Source organism: Cuculus canorus, chromosome 5, assembly GCF_017976375.1.
Source record: "Cuculus canorus isolate bCucCan1 chromosome 5, bCucCan1.pri, whole genome shotgun sequence".
NCBI classification, from domain to species: domain Eukaryota; kingdom Metazoa; phylum Chordata; class Aves; order Cuculiformes; family Cuculidae; genus Cuculus; species Cuculus canorus.
The window spans coordinates 68,767,199-68,794,423 of NC_071405.1; the positions used below are offsets into that span (position 1 = coordinate 68,767,199).

At 48.5% G+C, this 27,225-nt stretch overlaps 1 protein-coding gene across 1 annotated transcript; it reads right to left on the bottom strand.

Annotated features, from left to right (window-relative positions):
• Positions 1 to 208: 208 nt before the first annotated feature.
• Positions 209 to 27,182, bottom strand: PTDSS2 (phosphatidylserine synthase 2). Its single transcript, XM_054068023.1, has 12 exons — positions 26,952 to 27,182; positions 20,098 to 20,199; positions 16,594 to 16,676; positions 13,705 to 13,772; positions 11,556 to 11,690; positions 10,602 to 10,652; positions 9,172 to 9,285; positions 7,693 to 7,811; positions 7,014 to 7,128; positions 4,889 to 5,034; positions 538 to 723; positions 209 to 355 (listed from the first exon to the last, which is right to left on the bottom strand). The coding sequence occupies exons 1-12, from the start codon at positions 27,119 to 27,121 to the stop codon at positions 211 to 213; spliced, it is 1,434 nt and encodes a 477-aa protein (XP_053923998.1). The 5' UTR covers positions 27,122 to 27,182; the 3' UTR covers positions 209 to 210.
• Between the last annotated feature and the right edge of the window lie 43 nt (positions 27,183 to 27,225).

The window sequence follows — 27,225 nt, forward strand, 5'->3', positions numbered from 1 at the left end:
GCGCTGGCTTCCCCTTACACAGACTTTCTCCGACTTCAGCTGGGTGCACCGAAGGAGAAAGGCTGCGTATATCAGAGGGAGAGCTTTCCCGAGAGGGTTTTCACAGGCTGGAAAGCTAACAATGACAATTACGAGTTAGGTAGGATAAGGTTGAAAGTCCATCGGGCCACCCTGAGCGCTACAGGTTCCTTCCAGCCCTTTGTCTGGGGCTCAAAGCTTCCTCTCCCTTAGTTTGTTTCCAGTTTGTTCATCCAGTATCGGTGAGTGTCCATCACCATTGCTCAAGCATTTGTCCTTTTCGTATCGGTGCTCTTGCTTCTGTCGTCTGATCTCCTTATACCGCAGAGTGATGTCACTGAAAAGGAAAACGACACAAGGTGAACCGGTGATAGGAATCATCTTCACCCATCCAGGAGCATCAGGTGCAAGCGGACACTTAACTATTCTGTTTCTACAGCAACATCAACCCCAGCAGCCCCACAAAGACCAAAGCTACCAGAGGGCTGATCCTGAAAGAAAAGAGCAAATGCCACTCACCGAATGAAGAAACGCCAGGCTGTCCAGGTGAGCACAAGGATAATCCCCAGGATCCAGCACTGGGTGATGTAAAAGGGAAGAGAAAGCGTGAGAGTATGGGGATCGTACTTCACGACAATCAGAAACTCTGTGGCAGTGATGGCAGCAACCAACCACGCCTGCTGCCCCAGCTTCTTATGGAACTTCCTGCAAAACAAAAGGCACAGACACAACAAAGACACTGCTATAAAATAAAGCATGCAGAGAAATACCCATAAAAACACAGTCAGGGTAATAATTTCATCCCACTCTGCCCAAATCTAGATGTCTGGTTTGGACTACACATTACTAAGGCTGACAAGTTTCATGGAGGGGTTATTTAAGCTTCCTCTCAAAGGCTTTGAGAACACAGAAGTTAAATCCCATCCTCACATGATGCACAGAAGTATCCCCGGTTTTAAGATATTGGTAAATCCACACAATATAATTCTCTGACCAGCTTGAGATCAGCTGAGGTTCAAGGTAGGTACGAAATAGGAGCTCTAGTGGATTTCCTCTGCAGATACCAAGTCACGCCACATTTAACCTCTATGTAACTGCATTCCCAAACTTCCTCTCTTCCCAAGAAGGCATTCCATGAGCTGTCGCTAACGATCTCCGAGCGGATTTTAAAGAATAAAGCTTACTAACATAGATAATGGAAGACACCAGGATGGCGTTTCACTTCCAGGACAACACAATCATGAGGCAAACACACAATTAATCCGCAGGTGCTGTCTCTAAGCAGCACCAGACAGGGTACCAAGAGGCTGCAGTGCTACGTGAAGCCCAGTGAGGGACTTGTCAATCCCTGCTGCCAGAAATTAAACCACAGGCACCTGTTCAGAGACTCCACTTGCAGAAGGGGAGACTGGAAACGCACCGCCTTTTGGGTCACCTGCTCCTGTATGGGAAACACGTAAATCCAACTAGCCACTGCCTGCCTTTCAGGAAGCCTCATTACACCCACAGGTAAGAGCATCAGTAGAAACCCGGGTAAGCCGCATGATCCAACCCAGCCAGATCCTCCCCTTCCCAAAACCGGTCTGTTTAGTCATTTCAAGACTGGACATTTCACAGCTGACTGACCTGACAGACCCGGTGGTTCACTCGTCAGTAATCGAAAGGGGCTCTCTGGGGAAGGAATGAGCCCTTTTGTGCACTGGATCACACCAAGACCCTACCTGTCACAGCACCACTGGCACACGCAGACATGCTGCCCAAGAGCGCAGAGCCAAATGCATCACTTCCCATTCGGTAAAGGTTTGCTCTTCCATCACCCACCTTCTGAATCTCAAATGGGATTTTATTCCCATTACAAGAGAGAACCAAGAGAAAGCTACCAGACCTTGTATGTATTTCGTACTTTTTTTGTCCCCGAAGGCATGATTTAATTAAATCTTCCCTGAAATCCAACTGATTTGATCAAGGCAGATGAAACTTGAGAAGAGCAATGCCCTCAACCACCACCATCACCAACTGTTTCAGCAGCGAGCACACATGACCGGCTTTTCTTGCCAGCCTTTACATTGCATCCTTTACTTAAACCACATCAAGCAGCGTTTCAGTGCACTTCCCTATTAGCCTTTTTTGCCTTCTGCTCCCCCTTATTCCATCTGTGTTCTACATCTGCTTTAAACACAGGGAGTGTCTATTCCGCAGAGGCCTTGCCCTCTTATTTAACAAGGTGTACTATGAAGCCCATTTCCTACCAGGTCCTTCCTTGTTTGTCCAGCTGTGTTATTCCACCCTTACTCCAGCGTGAGATGCGACATGAAACACAGCCAAGAAGAATCCCATGTAAAGCTGTGGAGGACTGGGGCAGGACAGAGGAGATAAGGAGGAAAGCGATGTAAGGAGCCTGCGGAGGGCTGCAGGGAGAGCTAGCTGTGCTAAGGAACCTTAGGAATGGGAATTACAGCCTGGTCTTGGGCTGCTGTGATGATGGACAGTCCTCTGCCCAGCTGAGGCACTGACTCAGTCAATGCTGTGAGGCTCAGCAGCCACCGGAGCCCTTTGGGATGTTTTCCTGCCAGTTTTGCTGTGCAGCAAGCAAGAAAGAAGCCGCCTAACAAAGCCCCGATTAGGATTTCCTTGGGGAGGGACTGCTCTGCCAGGCAGACACGAGTCTGCATGCCTGCCTGTCTGTCGCTCTAGCCTGCATGCTGCCCTGTTTACACTGTCAGAACAGGCTCCATGCAGCTCCAGTGGTGCTGGGACATAGGGAGCTGCAGCTGGGGCAGAGGGAGCTCCAACTGCACGTCTGCTTCTGTTTTCTCCTTCCCTCTCTCATTAGATGCTGGTGGCCACACTGGGGAGAGCGCTCTTCCTTTAGCAGGCGCTTTCCTGTTGCTCAGATCTATCCGCTCCACTGCATCCCCTTGGACTCACAGTATCTGGGCAGGGATCTAAGTAAGGAGAGCAACCAGAGCTGCTCTTCCTGCTCCTGAATGCAGGGGAGCCACGGCAAGTCAAGCGCACGGAACGCTGGTCCTTAAACAAGAGGCCTGACAGTCGTGTTTGAAACCAATGGCTAAAAACGACACAAAATCATCCAAACACAATGGAGAAAACCTGATGCAGTAACTCAAGTGTCAGTTACTGCTGAGGAGATAGGTGAGCGCATCCGTTTTAAGAAGCTTCCTGCTTAGACCAACAGACTTGAAAGAGTTTCAGGAACTGCTCCAGGCTGTTCAGCTGCTCTGATGAATTAAACAGGCAGGAAGAGCCTTAGCACACAGGTAGAGAGAAAACACACAGTGGCAGGTCTCTCGCTATGGACTAAAGCTGCTCAGATGACTCGGTTAGCTCTTTGCTTCGCTGACCTGTGTCCTCGTCTGCCATCAGTTTCTTTCTCTCACTCATAACAGCACACTGACAAAGGAATTATCAGTAACCCCATCAGAAGAGCTGTGCAGAACCTCACACTGCGGGGGAAGAAAGCTGGTTTCCTGCCTTTCTACCCATTAAAGATTTTAAAGAAAAGTCTTTTCTTCACTTGGAGATGAAAACTCACAGCCTCAGTGCAGGCTGCTCTCTGGAAGAAGCAAGGATCAGAAACCAGGAAAATATGACAAGGTCAAGCACTACAGGCTCTTCCATTGGACATTTCTGGCCAAGAACATTTCACAGAATCAGTCCCTCAGCACTCAAGAGGCAGCATCTCGATCACAACAGGAACATGGTCTGTAAGAGCTGGGCAGCAGCTTCAGAACCACCTTCTTGGATTATTCCAATTCCAAAGATCTCATGCTTGAACTTCACTGCTTTCCAGACTAAATATTGCAAGGCTGGCTGAAGAGATCTGATCAGACGATCTCATCACTACCCAAAAGGGCAAGGAGCCACGTTCCTGGCAAGGGAGGTTAATGGAATATTCCATTCTTCGTCCATCAAGAAGCTGAGTGTGTTTTCAAAAGGAAAAGGTCAGGAAGGTTCCTTGTGATGTCAGCTGGGAGCCTCCAGCACAGCCTGCTCTTCCCCAGCAGCTCTTCCCCTGCTCTTCCTTGCACCACAATAGAAGGAATCCAACTGGTTCCCTGCCCAAAATGATGTGCAAGTGAAAATACAGCCGGGTACGTTCTGAGCCCCTAAACTCTGAGCACAGACACTTGTTGTGTTGGCCAGTGACAATGAGCACCCCCCTTTGAAGCCAGGCGCTGCCTCAGCCTTAAGATGTGGGCTCAGGCAATTCGTGACATTGATACTCAAAAGAAAAGGCAATTTGGAGAACAAAGTATCACAGTTCATGCGTGGTTTGCAGAAACAAAAGCAGTGCGGACTAATACGATGCTTGAGTAAAACAGCCTGAACATGCATGCACTGTGTGTACAGGTGCACTCTACCTTCCCTGGAGAGCCCTCTGCTCTGCCAGAGGATGCCACGAAAGCTCAGGAGGACCGGGGATCAGCCATAAGACAGCTTGAGAAAAGAAGTGCCTGTGAGGAATGTATTTTTTGAGTCTAGGCCCTGTTGCCCTTATGAGGTACCCTAAGGACCGTGGTTCCTGGCTATCAGTCTGATAGAGGAGCTCAGGACCCTGCTGCCCAGCAGCCAGCCACACTCGATTTACGCATGACATTCCCAAAAGAGCGCTCGGTTATCAAAAACTGAGGTTACAACCATTGAACACGCTTAACAGCAGCTGTTCTTGAACCAGACGCAAACAGGATTTTACCTCCAAACCCAAAGCACACAAAGCCGGTGCTTTGGAATTAGGTCTCCCTGTTCCCGCCATGTTGAGCTACTGCCATGAGATGGATGCCAACAAGCTGGAGCAAAATCAAAACAAAGTGAGGCTCAACATGGTATAGACACAAGAGGACTGGCTTACGGGTCATCCATGAAGTCGTAGATCTCCCTCATAGCCACACCTCCCACATTGACAAAAAAGACAAGCCGCAACAGGACCAAGTAGTGTTCTGGTGGCATCCAAAGGACAAACTTCAAGTAAAATGTGTTCAGCTCTGCCAATAGAAACTGAGAGAAAGGACATTTTAATTACAGTCAGGAGACTTCATTGGATGAAGCCTGGATTCTCCCTCTCTCTCCCTGCGCCACTCCCCCTGCTGTTCCTCTAACACCACGGCGCCCTGCTCAGCGCTACTGAGCATACCGTCACCAACTGCATTCGTGACTGAACGCGGTGTTTAAAGGCTTTCTGTGTGTTGGAAGAAGGATTACAGAATACAACAGAAGCCAGGACAAGCACTGCCTCCGATATGGAACCAGGTTGTCAGGAGGCTGGAGTTCCTGCAGAACTACTGATAGCAAAACCCTAAAAGCAACCCCTTGCCCTTTCACCAGGATTTCAAATCTGGCTGAAGGAACCCCTGAATAACAAGAGGTGCAGCTGTACACCCCGGGGTTTTGCTTGGTTTGGGTTTTCACAGTTTATTTATAGCAAACTATGCTCAAGTGCACTGCCCCGGCACTGGGATGAGGTGAGAGAGTAGATCCAAGTTTCTCACTTCAGAAGATACAATAACAAATTGCACTAAGTAGTGTTTAACCCAAGAGTGAGCCAATACCTGAGGCTGCGCACGAACTGCCGGCTGAAGCTGGGCTTTGCTAAAGAAACAGGATTTTATCACAGACTGGGACAAATCCAGCGGAATCTCTCAGCTGCAAAATCTGTCCCAGTTTCTTTAGGGTGCAAAGAGTCTGCACGCAGTACTCACTCGTGTTTTATCTAGGCAGGCACATTCTCTTTCCTTCTCCCATAACTCTGGAAACCTCAGCAACCCTGTCATTCATTGTGACCCTGGTTTCTGTAGCGGAAATCAGGTGATGTGGACTCATGTTCAACTGACCGAGCCTGGGAACTGCCTGGCAGTCAGGGCCAGCCCTGCCGTACGCCGCCTGCGTAGCCATCTGCTGTGCCCTGTCCCCAGAGCACACTCAGGTCTGCAGGCTAACATCAGCGCAAGAGGCAATGGCGTTATGAGAGAGAGGCGGGGGGGTGGCTGCCCAGGCTGTGTCCCACCCGGCAAATCCTAACAGGGAACCACACTGGGCAGCCCCCCAAAACCCCTGCCAGATTTCACATCCCACGTCTCAAGATGGCTAAAGCTGTTCCAGCAGCTGTGAAAAGGCACAGTTATACTCTGTGTAGTACCCTCCAGAAGTGGTTAATGCCCATTGTCTCTGCAATCACTAGCAGCGTCACAAGGGTTTTTTAGTTAAACTTCACACTTGCTGAATTGAAATAACTTTGAGTTGCTCAAAGCAGAGACCAACGATTTCCCTGGGGCAGCACAAAGGCCAAAGTCCCCCAGCTGGCAAGAGGCAGGAGTGGGGGGGAAAAGGCACTCTGCACTGTCACGTTTACCCTCCACGTCAGTGTCCCACGAGATACCTGTGACGGTGAAATGGAAGCAACGAATTCCAGACGATGCATCCCTGTACTAGGGGTTCAGACACTGGGATAAAGGAGGCAGGCAGTCTGTCACGCCTGCCAGAGAAGCCAGCTTCTTTTTTTCTCTAGCAGAGGGAGCTGGCTTACCTGAACTGGACACTGACAAGCCCATCATGTTCTTCAGTGAAACACCAAAACGAAGAAGGGCTAACTGAATTATTTATGTCTTCATAAAAGTGTTATATGAGGCAGAACCATGCGCCTCAAGAGCTGACGGAGGAGCCCATGGCTGTGGTTGCAGATCTCCCCAGCCAGTGCGACATGACCTGCCCAAGGCCCAGACACGAGAGGCTTCCATCCAAAGCCAATGTGTTTGGGAGTAGCAGTTACTGAATTATGTGCAGATCACGATCTGTAAAAGATATCAGAGATGTGGAACAGTCAACTTTTCTGCCAGATTTGGAAGTGATCTCTTCCAGTCTCACCTAAAGGAGCATTGCCCTGTCAGAGTTCCAGCCTAAGTTACTGTCTCTACAGCTGCTCATGTGTAACAAAGCATTAAATCAAGTGATAGAGAAAGGAAAAAGAAAAATGTCCTTACTACAAAGATTATGCCACAAACCGCCAGCCATCTGCGCAGGCTGGATGCCGGCTTCCACTCGAACTTGACCCAGCTGTAGGGGGTGAACTGGAAGACAATTCTCTTCATTTTCCCTCTGCAAGGAAGCAGAACGCATTCTCTCAGTTTAAGAAACATCACACGAGGTGTAAATAGATCTACTAACACTTCCATTTCAGACAACAGCTCACATGTGCAAATGCTTCCCCCTTCACCCCGTAATAATTACTACTCAATGAGATGATTTATTTCCTTTCAAGTTTCGGTGTCCCCATGACGACACAGTTCTGATTACCCAGAAATGCGCTGCTTGCACAAGGACCAAACAGACCCTTACTGTGAACAAGAGGATGATTCAGACTTGGATTCCTGCGTCTCCTTTAATGAGTTCACTAAATAAGCCCATTTCCACAAGCTGCCCTCAACCCTGGACATCAGGCAATGCTCCCAACAGGTACATTTCCAATTTCATTCCAGTTAAACAATTCTCCTAAACAAGCTTCTGTGCAGCAATGAATTTAGTAGATACTCAAGTCATCCTAACACAGGTGAATTCACACTAACCCTAACAGAACAGCCCGGTAGCAACCAAGATCTTTCACCCCAGCCCCAGCTTTGTGCCGTGCTGCTGCTCGCAGAGTTACCTTCCACACTGACTCACTTGTATGTAGGGATGTTCCAAAGTCCTTGCCATTTGTACGTCTTCAGAGAAAGCCAGGATAAGGTCTTCATCCCACAGTAGATTCCTAATCCATTACATAAGATCACATCCATTATCCACTGAAAGAAGAAAGAGAGGGTGATGCTGGAAAAGGAACAGCAAAGCTTGGAAAGGGAAGGTTCTACGGATAGAGACATGCAGAGACACTCGGTCACAAGGACTGGACATGCCCAGAGGAGAGAGGAGCGTGCGTGGTCAGGAGAAAGGATCTCAGCTGCCCAGGCCTGCTCAGACAAAGCAGAAGTGCTCGACAGACCATGGCTCTGGGCTCTCTTTTGCTGTATTCATTCTGCTACAGAACAGAGTTCTTCCTTACTATCAGCCCAGCTCCACTGTTAAGCGGGAGCACTGGAAACACCAAAACCAACCAGACCATGTTCCCACGGACTGGCTCTGCTGTGCCTGATCTCTGAACACACTCCTCAGGCTGCAGGTTGCCTCCTCGTGCTCTGCCTTAGTGCCAGGCATTAATTCTGGAGATGGAGCTCTTGAGCTGAAAAAGCCCTGGCTGCCCCTCACATTTGAAGCAGCAGAATGGTAATTTTGTGAGTTTTTTTGAAAGCAAAATAGTTTTCCTTGATATCTCCATACAGAATGCATTTGCTGTGACAAATACATGCAAGTAGCAAATCATTACAGGCTTGGGAAAGATTTTGTACTGTAAGAATAAACGCAAGCTGGAATAACGGAAGAGCTGTAGCTGTGTGCCCTGAAGGCCAATTATTCTCATCGCTCTGGGAGCCAGTGCACATTTCATATGAAAAGAAAAAAGAATTAAAAATATGTGTCACTTGAAGTTAAACAGCTCAGTTTTTCCACAGAGCAACCCAATTGCAGCAGCGCCTCTGGTCTCACAAGATACAGGCAAGCAGGGCAAGAATGGTTCTGGACAATGACGTGCAACGACCACACAGCTTTTTGGTAAGGCCAAGCACTGATCTCCAAAACCTGTTTATAAAGCAGGAATTCTAAACACAGCCATATTTGCTGCTTTCAGAAAAGACTGGAGATCAGTTTGCACAGAACAAAGAGGCGAACACAAGCTGCACCGAGTCTGTTTGGATATCTCAATAGGGAAGAAAACTCCCCATCTGAAACTCTACACACAGGGCATTACCTTTCTCTTAATTCCTGTTTAAAGTTTGCACTGTCACCAACTATTTGGTCATGTTCAGGTAAAGCTTTAGATTCTCCATTGTGAAAGGAACCCAACCACATATTTAACCATGTGCCATAATCTGAAACCCCACACAAGCACACAAACAGTGATGGACTCGCTACAAACCCACCATGAGAAGCGCAGTCACACATATGTCTTTGGCCACGTGCATGCGACGTCATTTAGCTGCTGCCACTTCCCACCCCCTCCCCTAGGAATACACACTTCCCTCAGACAAACACGAACTGTGCGGTACGTACATGATCCCACCAGCATTCGCTGAAGTTTGGGAGCTGGTGCTCCAGGCTGTACTCCAGAAACTCAAACATGACGCTGATGATCATGCACATCCACCAGTCTCGGATCATCAATGTCTGCAGAAAGGGAGAAAGGGAGAAAGAAACCTCTCACATACCCACCCAAGTCGTGTGATGCACTAAAACCAGCACAGAACTGAGTGCTTGCTCACCAGACCAAGCAGAACCAGGCACCACTCATACCAGTGGCTTTCAGACAGATAAATACAGGGGAACCTCATCCATACTGCAGAGATGCTGCCCAAATCTACAGCTTTGCAGCATCGTATGGAAAACCTGTTATTTTCCTAATTCCAAACCTGATCGCTTAAGGACTCAAGACAAACCCCTCTGGACTCTCAACACAGAGGGCACACGTGATGCGCTCTGCCAGTTATTCCTACAGTTTAACATCTTGTCTCCGGTGTCCAAAAAAGGATTAGAAACTCAGGATAATCTTATTTTATCACATGACAGGCAATACAGCCAAACACTCCCCAGCCTCTGACAGACAGAGAGACAGCGAAGAGTGCAGATGATGGCATTAGTACCATTACATGGAAGAGCAGAGGCAGGCAGGGTGGGATTCAGAAGGGAGAGAGTCGAAAGAATAGTATTACTGGGTGCTCAGCCACCACAGGCAGCACCGTTCCAATGCTGCTCAAAACTAGCTTTTCAGAACCTGCTTAAAGCATACTTTTAAGAGCTACCCTTCAGCCCTGGCTGTGCTGGGACACCTGGGGCTGTTTTACACCAGCCAGCAGCATGTGAGGGTGAGCAATGTGGAGCAGCCACCTCTTCCACGCTCAGCACACAGATGCAGCTCAGTGCAGTCCTAGAACACACGTATCATCTCAGCCTACTGACAAAAGCAGGTGTTGAGGTGTTCTGCCGGAGACCAGCTTCCATGGCTGATCAGTACTGATTAAAAAGTCACAGGAATTAAACCACCACCCATTGAATGGTTTAAAATCCCCACCTGGGGTCCACTGGGAAAGCCAGCCTTAGGATGGCAGCAGTATATCCTCACACATCTATGTCTGCAGACTTTCCCTGTCTCTCTGAACACTCCCTGCTCTGCACTCTGCATTCAGAGTCCATGCAAGCACTTATCTTGCTACTGGAGCACAGGTTTTCCATTCATCATCCGTTCCAAGGGCGGATCAATAGTGAGAAAGGAAAGCCTGTCAGTGTAATGCTACTGCAGAGAGAAATGAGGCAATCTGACAGGGTCCAGGGGAAAAAGCCTTTCATTTATTACACACTCAGTCAAGTTCACTGGTGACAGCCTGATGTAATTGATGACAGACATCAGCATCGCTAAACCAGCAGCAGCCGAGCTTTAGGAGGAGCACAGTGCTGTGACAGCAGCATAACAGGAGAGACACCCTTACCTTCAGGTACCAGCCAAAAAAGTGGGCAGGAACAAATCCGTCCAGCTTGTCCTACAAACCAAGAGGAGAGTGGGTCACTGCACTACAAACAACTGCCCGTTCTGAAGGCTCACTCTTCTCCCTCAGAAAAACACAGTGACAAACTCCAGTTTGTTTGCAGTTGCCTTCAAAGTGAAGTAAAACATTCACAGCACTTGGAATTAGGATCATAATGATAAAGCGGAGGCTACCTCGTTAATGCTAAATGTCACATTCCTCACTGTTTGAGGGGACAGAATAAGAACATGTGTGAAAGAAAGAATATTTGTTCATCAGCCCCTGCCTTGTCTCTACAGAGGTGCTCGAATCCCTGCAGTCCTGGCACCATAAACCCTGGACAAAGCTGGTCTTCCCTCCTCCTGGCGTTGTGTGAGACCAGAAGGATGCTGCAATGGCTCACAGTTACCCCAGTTCCTGACACACCAAAGCCTCACATGGCAGGCCCAAAGGAATCAGTGCTCCTCACTACTCAAGGAGCTGTAAGCAATCCTAATTCCTTTCCCCCTGAGTTTCATGTCTTCTGTTAACAGCAAGAAACACTAACTGATGGGTTCTGGCACTCAGAAAAGCGCAGCTTTGGAACCTAGTGCCTCAAGGCGACTGCGAGCAGCAGATTTGTTAAGCACATCAATAAACTTTTTCCTCTAGGAGTCTGGTTTAACAACAGCAATGTGAGAAAGAAGGGTGGTTAAACGGTTTACCCTCTCTCCCAGGCAATGGAATTGGAATACAGAGACATTGCCATCCGATCAACAGGAAGGGCAATAAAAGAGAAACAAGAAAGCTAAAGTCAGCCGTGACCTGTTCTCTCTTTGACACTCATAAGGACTCCTGACTGCACCCTGAAAAGCTCAATGAAGCAACCTTTTACAAAACGAATAGACTCATTAGCAGGTAACTTTGATTGTTCCTTACCCAAATGTTGTGAAAGGGATCAGTTTCATTGCCAGGGTCATAAATGAGGCAGTTGCCGCCGTAGTCTCTCTCTGGCAAAGGGACCCCTAGGTGCGGGTCAATGTACTTCATGAACTGTCTGCCGTCTTGCACCGTCTACAAAGGGAACACAAACCCCACAGCTCCCTCTCAGTACAGATTCACACACAGAAAAGGACAAAGATAGTCAAAATTAACGCTGTTTTCTTAAACAGGTCTTTTTTTTTTTTAATTAAAACGTGTTGCAGAACAACACATCCAGACCTCAAGGCCTCACACACCATACACACTGGACTTTCTGGGCCTCTGACACTAACTATCAAGGGAAAAAAATAACTGCAGAATGAACTTAGTGATTAAAGAGGAGAAAGCAGAGCTCTAACTCAAGTTTCCTAAGCCACTTCTCCATGCCCCCTCCCTCCCAAAGGCTTAGCACTCCAACTGGCTATGCTCCACCCTGCCCAGTGACCCTCTTGCCCTTCCTCTCCCTCCTCAAGCCTGATGAGGGGAAAGAGAAAGCAGCCAGCAGCCCAGGAAAGGCTCACTGAACGGCTGTGCCTCCTGTGCCAGTGGCCTTCTGCTCCCCACAACGGGACAGATCCAACAGCACTTTAGAGACAGCAAGAGCAGACAGTGGCAGCTTGAGCACAGCAACCATGTGCGCCTTGAGCAAGAGGAGTCATGCACACACATTCTGCTCACAGCAGCTACCGAAAGTCCAGAACTGCGGTTCTTGCCAGAAAAAACTCAGTGCAGCTTGCAGAACAAGCAGTCATTTCAAATAAGGAGGCATGGGATATAAAGGGGAAGGAAGCAGCAAGGAAGAAATTGTCAAAATGTGAGTTGTAAACAGTAACAAACTCATTCACTACAATTCATACACACATTTGCTGATTAAGAGAATGGAGAAGCGAAGGCTCCGGGGAGACCTTAGAGCAGCTTCCAGTATGGAAAGGGGCTTCAGGAAAGCTGGAGAAGGGCTCTTGGTCAGGGAGAGTAGGGACAGGATGAGGGGGAACGGTTTTGAGCTGAAAGAGGAGAGACTGAGATGAGATCTTAGGAAGAAATATTCTCCTGTGAGGGTGAGGAAGCCTAGGCCCAGGTTGCCCCCAGGAAAGTGGTGGCTGCCCCATCCCTGGAGGGGTTCCAGGCCAGGTTGGATGGGGCTTGGAGCCCCTGATCCAGTGGGAGGTGTTCCTGCCCATGGCAGGGGGCGGGACTGGATGGGCTTTGAGGTCCCTTCCAACCCAAACCAGAAGGACAGTTACCTCTCATGGTTCAGTATCTCTATATTCGCTTTGGGTTTCCAATCCTGTTGCTGCCTGAGGAGATGACTGCAATAACTGGACTGAACAACTGAGGAGAGGATGGATGTCCTTCAAAACCTTGAGCTCTTTTTCGGTGCTCCAACTAGATTTGCAGTGGTGTAAGCAGACACAGAGGAACACAATGGCTTTAACAGTGCCAGGTTTATGGCTCTGCCTGATCTCAACAAGTTTTGCTTCAACTGCTGCATTTCTGAGAAGCCATGGAACTGTAAAAGCCAGGGGTAAAGTCTTGATTCACTGAAGTCCAAGGATGTGGTTAAGAACACAGCTGCATTATTTGGAAGGATCATAGCATATCTGTGTGGAAAAAAGCTCAGCCGCAGTTTGCTGCTGCTGCACAAAGTTGTGGTTTACTGCAAAATCCACTGTTCAAAGCACCTACTGCTCAAGGTAGAAAGTACTTCAAAAGACTAAACAAGAGGAATTCACCTCACAACCTGCAAAATCTCAGCAGCTACAGCTGTACACAACTCCAGTGAGTCAGGTCAGCCTCGCAGAGCGGAGACTGAGTGTGAGGAGCACCAACTCTGATCATGTGATCTGAACCAGAACTCCAGCTTCTTATCAACAACTTGAGGAACACTTCCTTGTGGTGCCTGACTGAGACCAGCTGGAGGTCAGACAGGGTGAAACACTTCTGTAATACCTTAATTTAATGAGACCTGTAGGTCGAGGAAAAATAGCAGAGGGATTTGATTTCACAGAAACGAAGAGCATCTCCTGCAGTCAGCGATAATCCTAAACAAAGGGTTTTCTATCCACATTAAACTGGCATTCGGGAATGAGAGGTCTAAGTCACTTACCTGGAAGAGTATAAAGATGAGGAAGAGCTCATACACAACGCTGACACACAGCCAAAAGCGCCAGTATGCTGTGGGAACAGATAAACAAGATGTTAGCAAGATTCCCAGCAAAACAGAAGTCAGGTGTTCACTTACTGTAATAGAAGGAAACATTTCGAGAAGCGACACTCCTACCTAGAATTAAAAGGGTTGGTGTTCAAACACAGCACCACCATCGCGCCTCAGGAGCGCAGCCAGAAAGGCTCTCGCTATCAGAAAGGCTCTCCCAGCTCTGTTTTCCCAGCACTACTCAACTTCTGCCTGTGTACTGCTACAACAGACAAGATCAAGACTGGCAAGAGGAATTGCTTTTACTTCTGTAAGCCCATCCTTTTCCCCCGAGTATCTCAAGTACCAAAGATGTTTTCACTTTTACCAGGAATTAAATACAGTTTAGTGAGTGCTGGATGCAAGTCCTATGGGATCACGTGAGACTCTCCATGACAAGAGCAATAACATGCAAAGCTCAGCTGCTTTGGAGACTGCAGTTGGTTTTTACCCTCCCAAGATGCGCGATTACAGATTTCCTCACGCTGAAGCAACACCTGAACCTCAAGGATGCAAAAATTAAAGCATTTGCCCACTTCCAGCTCCATTGTTGCCTCAGTTCTTCCACCACACTCAGCCCTCAGATTCCCCAACTGTCCTGCGCACCTGCTTTATGGCCCACCAACTGCATCCATGCCCCTATTTCATTCCCTGGTTTGGTCTTTGTTTGGTGATTCCCGAGCTCTGGAATCTCAGCCAGTGTTTGAGTTAACTCCTACACAACAGGAAGCTGGGTGATGCAGAGCCAGCATGGGTACAAAGTGCTCCAGCGCTTCTTCCTAACCCCATCCAAAGGCTTATACAAGGCAGTGCAGCAAAGCCTGCCTCATTCCAAGTAGGGATTTCCATCTCCCATGAACATTTCATCCTGATCGTACTCTGGAACGATTTCAAGTGTTTCCTGTTGACATTCATAAACCAGAACCTGTTTACACTCACAAATCCTTCTGTGGTTAGATCCAGGTTAGAGTTCACCTCTGAACTCTCTGGGGCAGATTCAAACTGAGTGGAGGCAGCAAGTGATCTGCCTGCACGTAGGGGCTCGGCCGGGGAACGAACCCCCACCTCCCTGCAGGCCCAGTCTGGGCATTTCTCTCTCAAATTAGGTGTGTTAGCATTCAAAAGTAGGACCAGAACACAAATAACACAAGAACTACATGCACTCCAGCTTGCAACCACATTTGTTTAGCAGCTTAGAACCTGAATCCAGCTGCCCACAGGCAACCATCAGCTCTGGTTGGAATCTAGCCCACTTTCTCCCCAGCTGACACATGCACACAGGAGGTTTTGAACACTGCTTCATATCTGCACGTGCACCCCAGACACGAGATGTCTTCCACGCTGTAAAACACCATGCTCCCTCTCACCCTGGACTGCCCTCAACTTTAGCAATAGTCACTGCCGGCAAACATCTACTATTTGTCTTCCTTAAACACACTCATCACTGTGACCTTCCCTCCAATTAAGACGATCTCTCTGATTAAGTAAGCTTCACCTAATTATTTACATAGCTGATTGTTTAGTGATAACTACGCTTGAACTCTGCTGGTTCAGGGAGAGATGAGAACAAGAGATGAATCCTTGACAGGCATGTGCCGCCTGGCTGAGTGCGTGACCAGTCCCTTCCCCATTTATCAACAGTCCACGTTTGATCCAAAAGGTGAAACGAAGAAAGAAAAAAAACCTAAGGAAACCAGACTTGTGTTGAGGGGGGAGACTAAGAGCAAAACTCGTTGCTTTAGCCAAATCTGTTTGCTTTGGCAAAACCAGCAGTGAGTTGGCACAGTGAGCGGCGTGTAAATAAATCAGGGGGATAAACACCGAGTCAGAAGAGCTGTTTAAACAGAACAACACCCTGAGGCACAAAATTAAGACCAAAACATAAACCAGTTCTGAGACGGTCACAAATAGGCAGCCACATCCTGAATAACGGGCTCTAAAAGCCACCCAAGATCAGCAGGGCATGAAACCCAGCTGTTTTTAAGAGCCTGTGAAGTTCCTGTAACAGATCCGATGTGTCCGTATGTGACCGCAGGACCCGGCTGACCCTAAGGCTTCCTTCTGCCCTATACATGGAAGCAGCGCACACTGGCGGCCTGTGCTGCCAGTTCCTTTGAGGTGAGATCTTTCTCCTAGAACAGCACCATCAAGCTAAGGTCAGAGATGCGACTGCTTGATGGAAAATCCCGATTCACTCTTCTGTAACCAGAGCTGCCATTCAGTCTCAGGGGGCTGCAATGCCAGGCCCTTCGTTGCCTGCAGGAGCCTTCCCATGGGAGAGGTACAGAGAAGCACAGCCGTTCTCCTTTACTAGAAATCTTCAAAACCACAATCAAGGCTTCTAATCTACCAGTTACTACGGATAGTGGAATATAGCAACAGGAGCGTAGCGCTCCAGGAACAGCGTACCTGGTCAGAAGTGCAGTACCACCACGGAAAGGAGGGGATAGAAAAGGGATAAAGAAGGGAAGTTAAGGCTTAAGCTTTTCACTAACAACAAGAAGCCAAAACAGAGAGAGCCAGGAAAACACAAGCCCTGTCTGGGATGCAGGTTTGTGGACAGACAGGACAGGAGGATCCCTGAGGTGTTCAGAGGCTGGGTGGAAGCTGGGAGACTAAGTGATACGTGTGCCGCGTTAAAGAACCTGTATCATTATTATTTAAATGACCACTGTCAATATTACCATTATTACCGAAATTACCATTTACCTTCTCTACAAATAACACAAATAATTATTTACGTTCACCACAAATGATGCAACTCATCAGAAACACCTGAGCGACTTCAGCAACTCGACATACCTGGGTGAGGTCTTGAGAAGGGCCCATCCTTTGCTTGTGTCACTCCGAAACATAAGAAAACCAAGATGCTGGCAACGATGCCTCTGCAAGTGAAAACAGAGAAAATGGTCAAATTGCTTCATCTTAATGAAACTGTAAATTATATTCTTCCATATGAAAAACAGGGGGTGGAACTAGATGGGCTTCGAGGTCCCTTCCAAACCAAACCATTTCATGATTCCATAACTCTAAGACACTAGCGTGTGCCCACAAAAATAACTTTAGCACTTAACCCAGTAAGAAAGGAACACCACAGCACCAGTTCCATGAATACAAACCAGCCATTGTCTGTGTTATTTTCAGAGTCGCTGCAGAGACAAGGGACAGTGCAGCTTGTCTACCAGTATCTGCATGTCCCCTTTGTTCCAGGCTCTTGAGGAGCCAGCTCCTGCTCCCTGTCCCTTCCCTGGCTGTATCCACGGGAACACTAGTACCACAAGCAGGACTGGCAGAGGGAGGTGCAGCCACCGTGTCACCCCATTTTCTCCATGGGTGTCCAGCGACAGGAGTGGGAGGTCACTGCTCTGCACACAGACACCCCTGGGCCTGTCACGCTGGCTGAGCAGCAACCACTTACTGCCAAAAAACAGTGTATTGCCCCGAGGTAGCTTAGAAGAGAGGTTGTTCCAGAGCTTGAAATCCAATGTACCACCGTGACGTGCAGAGGATTTTCTCTCTAAACCTGTCACCCCTCCAGGGCACTCAGTGGCAGAGGAGAAGCTATCAGGATGGGCTGTTTCAGGGCTGCTCGAACTGCTATAGGAACAGGGGGAATAACAACTCTCATTGATGAGAGTTTCTGCAGCCCAACACCTCTATGCCTCTGTTGTAAAGACTGTTGAGAATTCACTTTGTTAGCCAACCTGATCCCATACATCTCACAATCACCTCAACACTCGTGTGTGTGATCCTAAGAAACTTTGACGAGACTTACATATAAAACATTCCTTTAAACCTGGCTTATAAAAACTTTCTCCTTTAACAGTCCTAACATGTTACAGGAAGGAAATGGCACTCAATGTCAGCATATATCAGATGCACACACAATCGTAGCTACGGATCCCACACTCCATGATTTCGCAGGCTCGTGCCCTTGCTTTCTGCCCACCCTTTCTCCCGATGGCTTATTGTGTGATTCCAGCCCCTCGTTGGATGCAGCACTGTTACAAGTAAGAAGCTGGGAGCCTTGGATCACTTCCTGCTGCTTCAGCTAGCCCAGGAAGCACAGCGACACACAGCTAATTGTATGCTTGGCTTCAATTTAACGTTCGGCTCTAAGCACCTAACGCCCTTCCCAGAGTCTGGCACCTCTCAGCAAGAGCTGGGGAACAAAGCGAGGGTTGAAGGTGGGGGTTGAGTGTTTGCAAGTAAACATTTAGACCTCGCACCCAGAAACAGTGCTCCACTGTCATTGTGCAGTGCTTGGAAATAAAGAAGCATGACAGCTTGAGACGCTGCTCCCTGGCAATAGAACAACTTCTGCTCATTACGCAGGGAAGCATCCCCATGGAATATCTGCACACAGAGACAGCCTCATGCAGGCTAAAATCTAAGATCACAACCCACAACAGCTCCACGTTAGCCCTAAAAAAGATTCCAGGGCAGGACGAGGCATTCTAAGCTGTGGAAGCAAAAGGAAAAACACAATGGTGAAAACTGGGGATATGCATACACTCATGCGCGTAGTGACCATTGGACTCCTGCTCTCAAACACCGTGTTTTGTTCAAACACACACCTAGAGAGCCACATAAAACTGGTCAGGAACAACAAGATATAAAAGGCATACGGATGTTAAAGAAGGTAAGAATTCAGGACATGAATTGAGCTGTAATCCTTCACACTTAATGGTGCTGAAATTGGCACAGCACTTGCCTCAGAGACCGCAAAAAGAGACTGAACCGAGACCAGAGAGGAGGTCACTGAACAAGGAGTGTGCTGAACACACAGACTTCCATCTGCTCTGCATATCTGGGCTGAGGCAAGGGGTAAAGCTTAGGAAAGCCCCGCAGGACTCATGCATTATGTCTGCAGCAAGCTTTAGCTTGGAAAAGCTGTGATTTGGCTGAGTTAACCGCTATCTTGGAGTTTGTCATGGAGCTTGAATGACTATGGCCACAGCATAAGCGGAAACTGAGACAGATCCCTCAAAACCCAGAACACAACCCAGTATCTGGAAGTCGTTACATGATTCCCAGGACGCTGCTTTTTAAGTATTTGTACATCTCAATGTTTTGGGCAGTATTCTGTGATCAGGGATGCAGGAGGGGTTAAACAGCATTCACTGCTCATTGCTCATATGATAGTGCTACATTGATTTTAACAGAGACATTGTTCCCAGCACTGAATATGCAGAAAGCAGCTCTTCTTTCATGCAAGCAAAGTTAATCTGCTGATTAACCTTCTCTGGCTCTGTTTTTGTTACCGCAGCAGAGGCCCTAATCCCAATAAGAAGATATTCCACTGAGTCACCTTATAGCTGCATTACTCCCTAACGATGTGTCATCATCTCTCTCAGCTCTGCCCCTTCTCTGTTTCCAACAGCCATTCCAGAGGGTGTCCTGCCTCCAGCTGGTCCCTAGACTTATAATTGGGAATACAATGGCCTTTGTTTACACCAAAGCCTCATAGACGCTTTCCCAGCTCCAGATAGGGCAGCATGCTTCCATTTCTTCCTCATGTGCAACAACACAACTCAGCTCGGCACAAGGTGAGCATGGATTCTTTGAGCTGCACCACTAGTGTGAACAAAAACAACCACTGTGATCAGCTCAGGAAACACCCCAGTTCCTGCAGCTCCACCGCAATGAATGTGACATCCTGAGTCAATTTAAAATGTACAAAAATAGGAAGAAACCCTTTAATATGGGGAAAAAAAAATCATGTTGCATTTAAGAAACCAGATTGGTAGAAAAGAAAGTGATTTTCACTGTTAAACCACCGATGCCTTGCACTCGGTAACCACCCTCTTAGTTTAAAAATACACTTAGATTTTTAAAAGATCACTTTTCTTCCCCCTTTTTGTTTCCTACTGTATTTCTTTAATAAGAAGAGAAATTCAGCTACATTTAATCAGCTTAAATTACAGTAGAAATGGATCACATGTCTAAGACACCTCATTCCTGTTTTCCTTTCGGCTACGAGTTCTCACATTGATTTTTCAACAACAAATAACGATCAGCACTGAGATCTTGAACAACTCTACAGAGAGCACTTCAGCCAACACAACTTATTCCCAGCTCCCACGGTTTAGAAAGCCAGCTTATTTTAAAGAAGAGAGGCAGACATTGCCACAGTGACACAGCCAGCACGTGAGGCCTCAGAAAGAACGTCAGGTTTTGCTTTCAGTCACACTCATTTGAGGGAGCTTACTGCTCACCCACCAGGTAAAAGGAGCACAGTAGCTCATTTGGAGCATTCCCCTTTTCTAACACACATCTTACGGAAAGGCTTTGACAAACATTTACCTCTTGGTGTTGTAGGCTGTATCCTGTGGCGTCTCCTCCAGCAAGGTGACGTAGCCCAGTGCACAGGTGAGGATGAACAAGACTGTTAAGGTGTGAGCTCTCCTAGAATCGAGAAGAGAAAACTGACATCAGAAAGCAGAATGCTTACATCTCTGCCCATCAGCGAGGCCTCGGTAGGTCTCACGCACAGACAGTGGGCAGTAACGCAACAGAAGGGTTCCATATCGTACAGGGCAGAGGTCAGAGCTCACAACAGCACTGTTTTCAGTCCTCAGCCCACTGCACGTGACAAGAAGCCAAACACAAGAGCAGGTCCTGCTCATTTCCCCCCAGAGCTCTGCATTCAGGGAGACTGGGGCAAGCACCGGCCAAAGTGAACAACAGCAATGGGAAAAAAATAGCACCAACTATGCTAATACTGAGATCTAAAGCCTCCAAATTCCCCCTGCTTTGTTGGGTACACATGTGCCGGTGCTGCCACACAGCTCTGCTTTGAAGCTCATTAATAAAAACTGTGCCAGACTGACAGACAGAAGAGAATATACTCCAGACATGGGAATCACACTACAGGAAAAACTAGTGGTTCAAACCTTCTGAATGCAACAACTGCACTGGTAAGATCGGTGCTGTTGCCTCTAGATGCCTTATTCCTGTAATCTTGACGATTCCATTTCACCTTAGGCCTGAGGGCAGGCACAGGCCGAGGTTGATGCCTGTGGAACAATCTGCAGAACATCACAGCCTGAGGGCAGGCACTGAGGGCCATCTCCGCACACAGGTTTCTGTTGGAACCACCCTGCCAGAGCTCTAGCAGGTAGTTCCTCCGTGCTGTTGAAGCATGCAGCTGTGCTGGTGTCATACACAGCAGAGGCAGAGCTCGGCAGGTGTGCAGGGAGGCAAAGGTTCTTGTCTTGCAAGCCGTAAGCCCATTTCCTTACACTGATTCCAGCACAGCACGTAGAGGTGAAGGAAAAGCCGAGTACTGGCAGCCAGACCTGGGAGTTGAGCAAGACCCCTTCCCACAGCCGGTCAATACCATACGTACATGCCTACTGACTGTGACAGATAAAACGCCCTTACAGGGCAGCATCTGCATTGTTTTAACATTGAAAATCTCTTTCCCAAAGAGAAGACATTTATTTTCAGTGGAAAGCTAGCCTCACACAGCTCATGGGAAGTCTGGCCGTTCAAGATCAAATCAGAGAGACTCGAGCTCTGTTTTGGAGCTACATCTCTCAATATGAACAATTGAAACAACACAAGTATAAAGCACCAAGCTTAGAGAACAGAGAAACTGTGAATGAAAGGACTGTCTGAGACAAACAGTTGTACAGACTGGGTCTTCTACATTTTCCTTTTATTTTCTACTTGTACAGAAACCAGCAGTACATTCCCATTTTACAGACCGAAACATCTATACACTCAACTTGTACAGAGCAGGATAAACCAGCCATCACCACGGATATCTAAGAAGTCCTCGGACTCACCTTTAAACACCCAACCCAGTCTCATCTACCCCAAACCACTCTGAAAGTTAAGGTGTGTATTATTAATTTGAAACACAAATTCACTCTAATCCACAGCCACATCCCACAGCATCCTCTTAATCCCACTGGAAAAGACAAGCAATACCTCATAAGCAGACACAATTCACTTCTGCCACCGCTGAAAAGCTGTCAGGCATCTAACACTGTCCTTCCTCGTGGGCTAGACGACGTAGACTAACCAGGTCCAGAAAAAGAGAAGGATCCAGAGTGTTTTCAAACTAGCAAGGAACCAACGCGTCCAAAAAGCCAGGCCGAGGCTTGGTGACAGCGAGCTTCCCACCTGACGGATGCATTTCCCTTGGAGCTGCCTCCCAGGATGCCAGCAGCAGGCGATTTGGGCACTGCACACCCCAGGCACTGTGCGGCCACGTGACGGGCACCTATGTTGCAACCTGCAGAGGTTTAGAACGCTGCACACGGTCCCCAAGGACAGCTGCACAGCAGGGATGGGATGGAACACTCCAGGCTGCTTAAATCAGACCAGAGGCTCGCACACTGCACTTCTATCCGTGTATCATCAATACAAAACCACTCATATTTTGACTCAGAAAAAGGTTACATTAAATGCAAGGCTGTGCATTATTGTTCTTCTTTGAAGCTACTCGAATAAATCTAGAAACGCTGTCTGTCCTCCACCTAATGCTCTCCTCCACCTCACCATTTCACCATCTGAACATCTCTATGAAGTCAATTACTTTTTCCAGGCATTGTGTTGTATAAATTGCCAAAAAGTCCATTATTAGCCCGTCCTTGTTTAGATAAACACCTCTAGAAACGCGACAGTCTGGTTTCATTCAGCCCCGTGGAGAGTTCGCAGCAAAGGAACTGGGCAGTTTCGAGCACCTCGTCTGCTCTGCTTTAGGCTTAGTTTTGGTGCTGCAACCATCAACATGACATTCAACATTTAATGAGGAACAAGAGGCTGCATCTCTTCTCATTCCTTTTCAGCTCAGTTGTCATTTCCTGCTGAAACTTGGTTCTCCTGCAGCAAGTTTTCCAGGCGCTGAGTTACATAAATGTATTTCCAGTCCAGCAAGGAATCCAGAAACCAGGATGAAAAACCTTCTAGATTGGTTTATCCTCTGGCAAGAGCAAGCCAGCAGCTCCAACAAGAAAACTGCATGTGGTGACAACATGACGGTGGCTGCTGGAGGTAGCGGAGCATCCTGCAAACCAACCCGTCAGAGCAAAACTATTATGGAAGCAGACACACCCCATGTCTTTCCAGGGCTGGAGAAACAAAACAAAATCCCACAAAGATTCACAAAACAAACTGTTAAGCACTTGTAGCAGCCAGGAAAACAAACAGGGCACAGAAGCACTTGTAGGAGTGAAGCCAGTCAGGAAGAAATTGCATAACAGGGAGGATTTCAGTCTCCAAGAACACGCAGCCCGAGGAAGATGACACCGCTAAGACCATCCCCAGAAAGGTAAGCACAACAGGAATTATGCAGACAGGCTTATGTTCCAGCGTGGGGTCTGTGGGGACTGGAAAGGCCACCCTAAGCACACCAGTATCCCCCCCTTGGAACAGGTTTGGGCGACACCCCAGAAGCGAGGGGGTATGGATCGCAGTCAGTTCTAGGAGGGGTTGTGCCAAAGCACCCAGGAAAGCAGCGCCCAAACACACGTACAAACACAGTGAGGTCCAGGAGGTCAAAGAGAACTCACACCAAATCCCAAGCCTCTCCAAAGCTGGAACACTAAGTAGCTTATCTTTCTGCGCTAGCACTTTCCTGTCTCTCTGCACCTTGCACCCAGCTCTCCCTCTTTGAGTACTGGAGTATTCGAGGGAAAGGACCCAACTCTGGTTCTAACAAAACCACTTGGTTAGATATTGAGTGAGACCACTTTGAGTAGTACTGCTGCAGCCACAGCACCTCTCCTGGGAAACAAGGGCTCTTCCAGTGCGTGGGATGAAGCTCGGCTCCAATTTCAGGGCAATTCAGTCTTCTGTGCCATCAGAAACTGCAGGTTTGCCAGGGAAATGACTGTCAGAGCTTCCATTTTCCACATAAAGTATATCACAAAAATGACCTAAGCATGTCTTTTCTGGGAGAGGCTTGGACAGATCAGCTCCCAGGATGGACAGGCAGGAGTCAGACCCGGCAGAATGGGCGATGGCCTCTGTGCAAGTCCAACTAAAGGGAAGGGGATGGGACCCTCCTTATTGGTGGCCTGAGGGTTCCTGATGGGCATAAGGATGCCATACATTGAAACAATAATGATCCTGAGAACACCAGGCCAAGGATGGAACTATTAACCCTTTAGTCAGGCCTCCAAGGAACAGGAGAACGTAGAGAACAGCCCACAGTGTTCACCTCTGTGGTTTAAGAAGTTACTTTTCACAGCTACTGCTAGAGAAAGAACCCGTCACCACAGTCCCACCTCAGCACGTCATCCGTTCTGTCACAAAGAAACAGCTTTTTTTTTCTTGATTCCAAGTAACAGGAAAGGCATAAAAGCATTTCTGAGGGAGATTTTGCAAGATGAAGGAATGTCAGAGCTCCCCAAACCAACACATCTGGTACATGCTGGGGACTCCAAGGAACCACAACAAACTGACAGCACCACAGATCAGACAGAGCAGTGTTTGAGTTCTGCCAAGAATCAGATACGGGGAAAATACAACAAAAAGCTCATAACTAGAACAGACCGATACTTTTTTCCCAATGACAAAAAGAGCTGCCAAAGCCCTGACCGAGCAGGTTCTCACCACATCATTAAAATATAGTCCTTCCCAGTTTCAAGTCATTAAGAGGGAATAAGAACAGAGTGCTATAGAGCATGGAACTTCCTTTGCAAAGATCTCAAAAAGCAGGCAGAGCGCTGGGAAGCGCCACCTTTCCCAAGGATTGGATTTATACCTGTAAATTACCTGTGTGAACTGAATCACTTCTGGGATGACTGCAGTGTCTACGAGTCCCAGACTCTCCAGTTCTTCCAAACGGAGCAGGCCGTGGGGGTAACTCCATCCCTGAGCTTCTGAACTTCAAGGAGACAAGGACTTCCCACACTTCTGCACAAGGGCAAAGGGCACCGGCTCTCCTGAGCATCCGTTTTCTGCAACACCTCCTGAACACACAGCGCAAGAGTGGCACCAAGGGCCATGGATGAAAACTATTCCCTGTGTGATTATCCTTGGCCACTGTAAGACCCGAGTCATGGCCAGCGGATACGCTCGCACACTCAGCGCCATCACGCACAGAGCAAAAGCAGCAGTAGGGAAATCCTGAGACTCTCACAAGCAATCAAACCCCCGGCTGCCAGCAGAGGAATCGGTGTTACCCTGACAACATAGCTGAAAGTAAAGGAAAACTCTGATGCCGCCTGTGTCTGTGCTGCCCTCCTGGAAGGGAGCAGTCAGGACAGGGTAAGCTCCTTAAAGGACAGCAGTACATTCAGACAATCCGTGCAGACAAACGAACAGCAGCAGCGGCCTTTATCAAGGATGACAATCCCATAGCAGTGGCAGACTGTGCTGGACTCACAATAGGAAAAAGGTGCAAGAAGGCGAGATAACACAATAAAAACAGCATTACATGTTTCTAAGGCATCACAAAACACCCGGCAGGAGCCATTTAAAGCAAGAAAATGACCATTTTACCCATTTTCCATGTATAAAGTGGCACCACTCTGCAGACTTTAGCAGGATCTAGTTATTCAGACGCTCGCTCAGCCTACATGTGGCAACACTAATGTGCTCTCCAAGGAAGCTTCTCCGCCTCCTAGGATGATGACGACCCCGACAACCATGTGCTGGGCTACTGCGGAGACCACTCCGCAATCCAGCACTATCTAAGCGATCCTTTGCAGGTCGTACTGGTAGGAATATCACCAGGAATCAGCAGCTTCACCAAGATCAACCCCCCTGCTGCCCAGGGTAAGAGCCAAGCACCCTCCCTCCTCACCTCCTTCACCTCGGACTCCAGCCAAACCACACTGCTCTCAGCTCATGTTCCAAACAAGGGACCTCAATGTCAGCATAGCCTCCTTACCCAAAAGGGTCGTGTGTTTAACACATGCGGAGAAGCTATGGACACACACACACACATACACGCTTAAAGCCGACTTGTGGAACAACTCCAGCAAAGACGGGATTTAGAAGCACTTTTCTAGGTGCAAACACACTGTTGCTGTGAGGATGGAATTTAACAAAGGCTCACTCGCCCCACACACAGAGTCGTGGTTTTCTGCTCTGGTTCTCCAGCTAGAATGTACCACAAAACCATATGAAATATCTGACCAGTAGAACTCGGGTGTAACAACTTCAGCCTCAGGAAACAACACTGATAGAAAAGGCCTCTTCCAAGACCAAGGGAGGGGAAAGAATCCCATAATGGTGGGGTTGGAAGGGACTCTGGAGCTGATCCAGTCCAATCCCCATGCTGAAGCATGGCCTCCTCCAGGAGTGCATCCAGGTGGGTTGGATCTCTCCAGAAAAGGAGACTCCACACCCTCCTTGGGCAGCTGGTTCCATGCTCCCTCACCCGCACAGGAGAACTTTTTCTTCATGTCCAGGTGGAACTTTCTGTGCTCCGAGTTTGTTCCTGGTGCCCCTTGTCCTGTCCGGCCACCACTGAGCAGAGCCTGACCCCACCCTGTAGCTACCGATAAGCATTGATGGGATTCCCTCTCGAGGCTGAACATCCCCAGTTCTCTCAGTCTCTCTCAAGAGATGCTCTGTTCCCAAACCATCCCTGGACTCTCCCCAGCAGCTGAACCTCACCCTAATATGACAAGATCTCTTCCTAGCTTTTTTCTCTCCAGGCTGAGCATCCTCAGATGTCTCAGCTGTCCTCAAGAGACGCTCCACTCCAAAACCATCCCTGGACCCTCTCCAACAACTGAACCTTATACAAACGTGATCAGATCCCTTCCAGCCTTCTTTTCTCCAGGCTGAACATCCCCAGGTCTTTCCTCCCAAGAGATGCGCCACTCTCAAACCATCCCTGGACCCTCTCCAGCAACCAAACCTCATCTGAACACAATCAGATCCCTTCCCAGCCTCCTCCTCTCCAGGCTGAGCATCCCCAGCTCTCTCAGCCTCACCCAAGAGATGCTCTGTTCCCAAACCACCCCCAGACCCTCTCCAGCAGCCAAATCTCACCCAAACACTGCTGATAGCGTAGCAAGCACCAAGGAACGCTGACCCACAGACACCGAGGCTCCCAAGGCACGACAGAAGAAGCCTTTGCGGTGCCACCCGGGTCTGTGGAGCAAGGGAGGGGGGCTTTGCAGCGGCGGGGCCGGGCAGGCGGGGGACGGATGGGGGGACGGGAAGGGGCCGTGAGGGGCCGCTCTCACCAGAAAAAGGTGTTTGTGCCATCATCGTAGACCTCAGACTCGGTGCTGCGCCGCAAGGCGGTGGTGTCCCTGTCCGCCCCGCCGCTGGGCTGCTCCGGGGGCGGCAGCTGTTCCTCCAGGGCTCCTTTCCCCTGGGCCCCACCGGGTCCCCGCCGCTCGCCGCGCCTCATGGCGGCACCGGCGGGGCCGCGCACACGGGGGTCACGTGACGGCACGCACGGGCGTCAGCAGTGGGGCGAGGAAAGGGGGCTGGGCCAGAAACCACGTGACGGTA